The 9,615-nt window shown below is 47.0% G+C and overlaps 1 protein-coding gene across 1 annotated transcript; it reads right to left on the minus strand.

The window, feature by feature from the left end:
* Positions 1–861: 861 nt before the first annotated feature.
* On the minus strand, positions 862–2,910 carry LOC120928356 (uncharacterized protein K02A2.6-like; the record flags this gene model as incomplete). The annotated part of the gene is made up of 2 exons (XM_040339454.1): positions 862–1,353; positions 1,672–2,910. Coding segments are annotated over 2 exons (1,731 nt in total), but the record flags the coding sequence as incomplete, so codon positions are not given.
* Between the last annotated feature and the right edge of the window lie 6,705 nt (positions 2,911–9,615).

Here is a 9,615-nt window from a genome sequence, read left to right on the forward strand (position 1 = left end):
ACAAAAACACAACAAAACAATAACAGGCACAAAACATTAACTGATAGCTGTCCAATAACAGTCCTCCAAACACAGGAGAATTATGGGACTTCAAGCTTCCAGGAACCGTTGCGGGGTTAATATGTCATCGGATCACTTCCGTCGGCCCCGTCGAAAGTCTCGTAACCGCTCTTGCAACTGAAACCGGTCAGGAGGGCGACAGTATCGTTGAGGCCGGGCATCCAGCGATTCGGGACCGGAGGATACTGGGCTGGCCGGAATGGGTACCGGCGGGGCCAAGAAGGGATCCCCCAGCTCAGAGGGTAAACAGACCTCCGGACCAGAGCTGGAGGGCTCTGTTGGAGCTGAGTTCAAAAGTTCAGAGTCCCCACAATCATCAGTCTCTGTGCATCCTGATTCGCTGGGAGCAGATCCTTGAGACACTGGTGGTTCAGCTGGTATCAGGGATTCGGGCAGTTGAGAACGAGGACGCAGTTGGTCCGCATGACGTCTGCAAATGGAACCATCTTCCAGGCGGACCTTGTACATCTTGGGTCCCAAAGTCTCTGCAATGACAGCAGGAAGCCAACGGGTGTTGGAAGCCCCATAAGATCGGGCCCATACCTTTTGTTGGGCTGTGAATCGGGGGAGCTCATTGTGTTGGACCATCTTGTCTTGGGACTGTAGTACATGTTCCTGGACTGTTTGAGGGCGGAGCATATCCAAAACAGTCCATGGCTGCCGCCCCAGAAGGAGTTCTGCTGGAGTTTTCCCAGTGGTTGCATGTGGTGTGTTTCTGTAAGCAGAAAGGAAGGAGTCCAGCTGCTGGGGTCACAGGGACTGTTGTTTACTTGCAGCCACTGTAGCTTTGAAGTAGCGTTTAAAAGTCTGCACAAACCGCTCTGCTTGACCATTTGTAGCCGGGTGGTAAGGTGCGGTTAACTTGTGCTTGATGTTGTGGGCAGTCAGGAAATGCTGAAACTCCTGACTGGTGAATTGTGCACCGTTGTCTGTGACGATCTCTCTGGGGTATCCAAACGTAGCAGCGAGATGTAACAGTATGGAAACCGTTGCCTTAGTCGTTGGCTGAGTAACAGGAATGACCTCAGGCCACTTTGAATGGGCGTCCACTATGATCAAGAAGGTGTGTCCTCTGATCGGGCCTGCAAAGTCCAAGTGTAGGCGAAACCAAGGAACCGTGGGCCAAGTCCAGGGCTGGACGCACCCTCGAGGAGGGTCTCTTGCCGTTTGTGCACATCCAGCACAAGCATTCACATATGTTGTGATATCTGAGTCTAGGTTTGGCCACCACACATAGCCTCTGGCCTTTTGTTTCATACGTGTGCTCCCGGGATGACCAGTATGTAGCAAGTCCAGAATGTGTCTCCGGAGGGTCTGTGGAATGATCACTCGGTCTCCCCATAAAACACAGTTGCCAGCCACAGTTAATTCCATACGCCTACGGAAATAAGGTTCATACTCCTGTGTGACAGTTGCAGGCCAACCGGAACGTACCCAGGAGAGTATGGTTTTCAGAAAGGTATCCTTGGTTGTATGGGCTGCTATCTCCCCAGAAGACAAGAAGGACAGGCTGGTGTAACGACAACTCTTGACCGGTGGAGAAGAGTCCATGGACCTCCCTGTCAGTCGGGACATAGCGTCCGCATTAGCATTGGCATCATGACCACGATACTGAATTTTGTAGCTGTATGCCCCCAAGAATAGGGCATAGCGTTGGAGGCGGGCCGCAGTAGTCTGGGAGATGCCTTTGTCAGGGCTAAAGATCTGAAGGAGTGGTTTATGGTCCGTCAGTATGGTGAATTCCCTACCATACAGGTAAAGATGAAACTTCTTAATTGCCCATATCAGCGCAAGAGCCTCTTTGTCAATGTGTGAGTAATTGCTTTCTGCTTTTGTCAAAGACCTGGAGGCAAATGCCACTGGTTTTTCTGACCCATCTGGTAAGATGTGAGATAGTACCGCCCCCAGACCATAGGGTGAGGCATCACAAGCCAAGGTGAGAGGCTTCTGGAGGTCATAGTGCACGAGCATGCGTGACGCCAACAGCTTCCGCTTAGAAACTTCAAAAGCACGTTGGCATGCAGCCGACCAGTCCCATCTGGAGTGTTTCTCCAAAAGCTTGTTCAACGGAAACAAGGTGTGTGCCAGATCTGGCAGGAATTTGTGGTAATAGTTCAGCAAGCCAAGGTATGATCGCAGCTGCTGGACGTTGGTTGGGGCTGGAGCTTTGACTAAAGCATCAACCTTGGCTTCCGTGGTGTGTATACCTTCTGCATCCACAAGGTGGCCACAAAACTCCAATTTAGGCACCATGAATTGGCATTTTGCTAAGTTCACTTTCAGACCCTGTTCTTGGAGTCTCGCCAACACAAGCTCCACATTCTGCTTGTGTTCCTGGTCGGTCCGACCTGTAATGAGCATGTCATCTAGCAGGCACTGAGTGAAAGGAATGTCCGCCAAAATCTCGTCCATTTTTCGTTGCCAAATGGCTGGGGCAGAGGCTACCCCAAACACCATCCGATTATATTGATACAGTCCCTTGTGGGTGTTGATGGTCAGAAACTTGCGGGAAGAAGGATGGACCTCAAACTGTAAATATGCTTGTTTGAGATCAAGCTTGGTGAACTTTTGACCTCCTGCAAGAGAGGCAAAAATGTCATCTACTCTGGGTAGGGGATACTGGTCTATTTCCAGTTGAGAGTTCAGTGCCATGCGGAAATCGCCACAAATGCGCAAGTCCCCATTCGATTTCTTTACCGGTACAACTGGTGATGCCCACTCACTGTGCTCTACCTTTGAGATGACACCTTGTTCCTCCAGCCGACTTAGTTCTGCTTCCACACCTGCTCGGAGTGCAAAAGGTACTGTCCGAGCTTTGAAGAACTTAGGCTGAGCGTTGGGTTTCAGCTTGAGTCTCACACAGTCATGCTTTATTTTTCCCAACTGGTCATCAAAAATCTTTGGGAACCGCTGCTTCAGGGACACCACCCATCCCTCATTATCTCCTAATGGAATGGTAACAGTGTTACAGGGACTTATGGCGATGTCTGGCATACCAAAGTGAGCAATCCAGTCTCTCCCGAATAGAGGGGGTCCCCCATTTTCTAGGATATATAATGGCAGTCTCTTTGTCTGACCCTTGTAAATACTTTTACTTTTGCGTAACCCAGTGGGTGGAGTATCTGCTTTGAGTATGTCTGCAGTTTGATTGGTGTTGGGCGGACAGTTTTTCGGGTCTGAAGTTGTCTCCATTGTTTCTGGGTGATAACTGAAACTGCTGCTCCTGTGTCTACATCCATCCTGAGTTTCTTTCCCTCAACGGTTACATCTACAGTCATTGCGGAGGGTGCTGAATGCATATGATGTATGTCTAATCTGTGGAGCACAGCCTCATCCTCTGACTCAGATGATGATGTATATCTTCCCACCATATATGTCTTTGTCTTGGGGTTCAGAGGTTGTTTATCTCGCACCTTCTTGCTACGGCAAACTCGTTTCAGATGGCCGGTCCTAGCGCAATTGTGACAGGTCTGATCCTTAAACCGGCAGACTTTGTGATCATGGTCTGTATTCCCACAATGGTAGCAAGCTGACTCCCGGCTTGGTGGGGGTCTGTATTTCCAGTTTGCAGCAGTTGGTTTGACTGCTGTCCTGAAAACTTCCTGCTTCACCTCTTTCCTTCTGCTCTGGGGGTTCAATTCCTCTGTATCTTTCACAGCCATTTCCATCACTGAAGCTATCTCAATTGCCTTTGTAAGAGTAAGGTCTTTCTCTGTTAACAGTCTCTTTTGTGTTGACTCACAATTCAGTCCCATGACAAACTTATCTCTCAGTGCAGTAGGTAGGTAGTCCCCAAAAGAACAGGTAGAGGCTAGTCTGCGAAGGGCGAGCACATAAACTTTAATCTGTTCACCTGTCTGTTGCTGCCTCTGATAGAAGCGAAATCTTTCTGCAATTTCTAATGGTTTAGGCTGGAAGTGATCCTCTAGCAGTGTCAGCAGCTCTGCCAATGTCTTAGCTGCTGGTTTTACAGGGGAAAGCAGATCCCTCAGAGTGTCATATGTCTTGGCCCCAACCACTGTCAGAAACACTGCTACTTGCCTGTTGTCTGGGATGGCATTTGCACTGAAATACTGTTCCAGCCTCTCAACCCAGGAACTCCAGGATGTCTGTTCTCCAAACTCACTTAATGTCCCGATTAATGACATTTTCCTGCTGGGATCTGTGATTGCTTTTATCCAGGTGACAATCCACAATGTCTTTGTCTCTCTCTCAGACTGATAGACACTTTATAAATCCCATCCTCGTCGCCACTGTTATATCCTCTGTGTTGTGAGAGACACAAGACTCTGGGCTGGAACAATGGATGTTTATTCAGTACAGCCTGTACACTGCAACATGCATCTCAGGACATTACATATCTCTGCTTCTTACATGTGGTCTCTCTAAGATGGCTACTATACCCCTTGACCCTTGTCATCACTGCTGGGTGGAGCCAGCCTTAAAGTGCCAGTACATGTGAAACCCTTCAGGTATAACAATGGTGGCTGAAGGGAGCGTGTTTGCAGGGGGGTCAGATCGGGTGGAGGGGGTAATTGGAATATCAGAAACTTGGGCTAATAAACCAGCTCATATAATTGGGCTGAAGGGTACACCTTGCTTGAGAGGGACACAACTGGCAGAAGAGGTGGAGGGGTTTGCATACTGTATATGTAAAGAACAATAAAAAAAAAACTTAAAAGATGATATTGCTAATGTGAACTGTGATGGTACAGAGTCATTATGGCTGAAGTCCTATAAGAGCTCATGAAATAGTAAATTACTTGTGGTAGTATGTTATACCCTACTTAACATAAGGATCATGGAAGAGTTTGAGCTCCTTTTACAGAAAGAAGTGGCTGAGAAACATGAATTATTATATATTTTGTTATTATTATAGACAACTTTTTTTACCCTGGTATTTATTGGGCAAATGGAACTGCACACTCAACAAAGGCTTGTTATTTCTTAAACCTATTCAAGGACAATTTCATGGAACACAGTGGAAGTCCCAATAAGGAAAAACACTTTCCTGTCGCATCATGGCAGCATACACCTTTGGGTTGTGGCTCCGCCTCCACAACCTTATAGGACTACATAGCTATTAAACCCAGAGAGGGCCCCCGTCCAGGTATTCTCTTTTTTTTCCTCACCTGATCAGGACTGGAATCGCGAGGTATCCCTTACCGTTTGTCGCCCCAGCCAGATTCAGCCTCTTCTGGGTGGAAGTCCTTCCTGTACAGCCTCTAAATGAGTTATATGGTTGGAGCCCCATTTCGGTGGTCCGGGGGGCTTATTTTAGCCTCTCCTGGGTGGATGTCCTTCCTCTACAGTCTCTAAATGAGCTACATGGTTGGAGCCCCATTCTGGTGGTGCAGGCTTCTCAAAGAAAGCTTTAAACAAGCTTTGACGTAAGCGACAACGTTTCCTTTTGCTTTCCATATGCGTGTACTTCCTTTCTCTGTGTTATGGGCATTTGCTACTACCAAGTTGGCTGCGGCAGTGCAAGTTCTCTGAGCTTGAGAGGCAGAAAAAGTGATGCAGCCTCTGTGTTTTCTGGCGAGAGCTTTTCCAGGATGGTGATCTGATAATGCTCAGGCACTGATATCATCACTAATGGAAAATGAGAGTTCTAAATGGTTTCACTGCATTTTGGGCAACAAATGGTGGAGATCTCTACTCATGCATGCTGGATGCTTATGTGGTCATCGTTTACAGGTATGTTTCACCTTTTATGGCATTTTCCTGGGTTTTTCCTATCTCCTTCTCAGTGTTGCTCTAGGATCATTGTGCTCTTTATGGCATTCACCTGAGATCTTCCTATCTCCTTCTCAATGTTGCTCCAGAATCATTGTGCTCTTTATGGTATTCACCTAGGTTCTGCCTATCTCCTTCTCAATGCTTGCTCTAGGATCACTGTGTTGGGCTCAGTTTCCACTAGTGCGACTTGTCACTGCAAAATCACATTACAAGCCAAACCCCATGATTTCCAATGAGTAACGTTCATATCTGTGTCCAAAGACCCCAAGAATACACAGGCATTGCTTCAAGTTGCATCAAATTTGCACAAAATCATGCAACTTTCAGGTCGCAATAGTGGAGATTTAGCGTTATGCTGTTTTTCTTTTCAGTCTGCTGCTATTCTCTGTTTCTAGGGAAACGCTGTTCAGTCAGACCACTCAATGCTTTAAAGGGTCACTAAAGGATTTTTTTTTTAGCTAAATAGCTTCCTTTACCTTACTGCAGTCCTGGTTTCATGTCCTCATTGCTCGTTTTTGCTCTGATGTTGCTGTAAAACTGCTCTGTTCTGGACACTTCCTGGTTGTCTGGCTCCGTATGAAAAAAGTCATGGGAGGGTTTAGTTTCGTTTTCCTAGCCATGACTCTCTATGGCACTGTCCAGCACAGAGGCATAAAATAACATGCAAAGAATAAACTACTTTCAGTTTCATTTTTGCATCTAAGAGGCACATTATATGATTGATTTGTATCTATTTTTAATCATTTTTAAAAGGAATCAGTTAACTATTATGTCTCTATACCCTGTAAACAGTCATTTCAGCAAAAAATAATTTTTCCTTTAGTGATCCTTTAAGGTATAGGGATTAGGTAAGTAGTGAAGATTGAGAAAAAGAGAGCCAATATCTATAGTCCTGTAAGGACCACAAGATGGAAATTGCAGCTCTGCAAAAGTGGAGTAATCCTTTAAATAAGCCCCTCTAGAAGAAGTGAAGAGACAAGGTGGTAACTGCTTTGTAAGAGCTGAAATTGGCGGCATACTTGTGGTGGACGTGTCAGATGTCAATCTATGTTTTTTCAAGAGCGGGGATCTCCGCGGTCACGGCGAGGAGTGCATTATGGCTGAAGCCATGGTTGGTGGATCCCGTAAAAAAAAATGGTGTAAGACACCAGAACACTAATCCAATCTATTTGGGAGTATTGGGTGTAGACAGGATACAGCCATCTCAAAGGTGACCATTAGCAGGTCAGGGCAAATATCATCTGACAAAAAAAAAATGAAAATTCCAGCATACAGACGCGACCCCCAAGTGGATACACAGATGAAAAATCCTAAGGACCGAGGAAAAGATTAGTAATAACCTGGAGAAATACCCAATCTTCATTATTGAAGCCTTAAAGATCTAAGGCTCCTGTCTTGAAAGAACGGCGGAAGTTCCTTTAGGGGCGCACTAATCCAGAGGGTGCCTGTGTGAAGCTTTACGCACATACCTGGATGGAAAAACCTTCAGAATGAGTGGGCCATATCAACTATATTGGTGTAACACTGGTGGAAGTTTAAGGGAGGTCCACCTTTCTGGTACAATAATTTGACAAACTCACGCATGCAGGAGCATAATTCATTAAGCATAACAATCATATAACTTTGAGAGGTGGAAAGTCCACCTTTCAATCTCTTCCAGTCAGTCAGGCTACCAGCGTTGATGGAAAAGTAAAACATTCTGATCCAGTTTTTAGCTGTTTTTTAAAAAAAATCTGGTAATCTGTGCCCAGTTTAAAAAAAAACTTGACAAGCACAGGAAGTTGGAGTTGTGCAAGATGGAAAACCTCCAATCTCTTCCAGTCAGTCAGGCTACCAGCGTTAATGGAAAAGTAAAACATTCTGATCCAGTTTTTAGCTGTTTTTTAAAAAAATCTGGTAATCTGTGCCCAGTTTAAAAAAAAAACTTGACAAGCACAGGAAGTTGGAGTTGTGCAAGATGGAAAACCTCCAATCAATTACATTATTTATAAACCTAGGATACTGGATGCTCTGTAGGTTTATCAGACACCTACATGTCCCAATTCATTCTCAATTACTCTACCAGTTTGAGTCCCTCCCTATCCCCTCCCCTCCCTGGGAGGTGATCCCTTCAGACACCAGCAAGGAGGGCTGGGGAGCACACTACCAGCACTTTGCAGTACAAAGCCGTTGGCCATTCGAGACACAGGAGGTGGTATCGAACATCCTAGAAATGAAAGCAGTGTTCCAAGCCCTCTTAGCCTTCAGTCTTCTGAAGGGGAAAGAAGTCCTGTTGAAGATGGACAACAGGGTGACAGTCGTCTATATCAACAGGCAAGGTGGCACCAGAAGTCTCTCCATGATGCAGGAAGTTTGCCTAGTCTTCGAGTGGGCGCAGTTAAACCTCTCGTGGGTTAGGGCGATGTATGTCCCAGGAGCCCAGAACCAGCTGGCCGACACGCTAAGCAGAAGCTTTGTTTCCAGATGGACTCTGAGCAACCAAGCATTCTCCCTCATAACCAAACTTGGGGCATGCCAGATATAGATTTAGCAGCAACACCAGACAACGCAAAGTGCCAGAGGTACTGACAAGAACCCCCTGCCCATTAGTGGAGGGGACGGACTGCCTACAGCACGACTGGAACCTTTGTCTGGGTTACATCTTTCCCCCAACACCTCTCATACCAAGATTTCTTCTCAGGCTCAAGAGGTCAGCATCTACAATAATAGCAGTCCTTCCTTTTTGGCCGAGGTGGCCGTGGTTCACAACTCTCCTTTAGCTGAATACAGCAAGGCAATTACTGCTTCCACCAGCAGCGGATCTATTCTCTCAGGGGCAACTTCTTCATCCATCCCCGGAAACAACGCACCTGACAGCTTGGAGAATGAAAGGGCTAGGTTACTAGACCAAGGTTGCTCTCAAAAGGTGGTAGAGACTCTTCTTCAAGCCAGAAGGTACACCATCAACAGTACCTACAAGAGGATCTGGGAGAAGTGTCTCTCAGTCGCACAGCAACAAGCCTGGAACCCGTCATCTCCAACGGTTGCTCAAATCCTTGAGTTTCTCCAGTTAGGCTTAGAGAAAGGCCTTGGTCAAGTACCCTGAAAGTCCACATATCAGCCTTATCTGCCATGAAAGGAGTCAAATGGACACAAGAGCCTCTCGTCATACAGTTCCAGAGGGCCTGCCTAAAGATAAGGCCCCCAGAAAGCCTTCCTTCCCTACCTGGGATCTTTCGGCTGTATTAGAAGTTCTATCCCACGAACCATTCTTTCCGTTGGAAAACATCTCCTTGTGGGACCTAACACTCAAGGTCACCTTCCAAATAGCGATAACATCAGCCAGAGAGTCTAAGGCCTCGTACACATGACCAAACATGTCTGCTGAAACTGGTCTGCGGACCAGTTTCAGCAGACATGTTCGGTCGTGTGTGCGGCCGACCGGACAATTTTCCGGCGGATCGGACAGGTTTCCAGCGGACGAATGTTTCTTAGCATGCTAAGAAACATGTCCGCTGGAAGCCTGTCCGTCGGACATGTTCAGTCGTCTGTACGACTTACCGGAAGCCCTCGCATGCGTCGAAGTGATTCAACGCATGCGTGGAAGCATTGACCTTCCAGGGTCGCGCACGTCGCCGCGTCATCGTCGCGGAGACGGCACGGCCACGTCACCGCGTATCCTGTCCGCGCGGATTTCGGTTTGATGGTGTGTACAACCATCAGACCGAAATCTCTGAGCGCACATGTCCGATGAAAATGGTCCGCGGACCGTTTTCATCGGACATGTCCCCTCGTGTGTACGAGGCCTGAGAGATGCAGGCTCTATTGGCGAAGGAG

Source organism: Rana temporaria, chromosome 2 (genome assembly GCF_905171775.1).
Source record: "Rana temporaria chromosome 2, aRanTem1.1, whole genome shotgun sequence".
Lineage (NCBI taxonomy): Eukaryota > Metazoa > Chordata > Amphibia > Anura > Ranidae > Rana > Rana temporaria.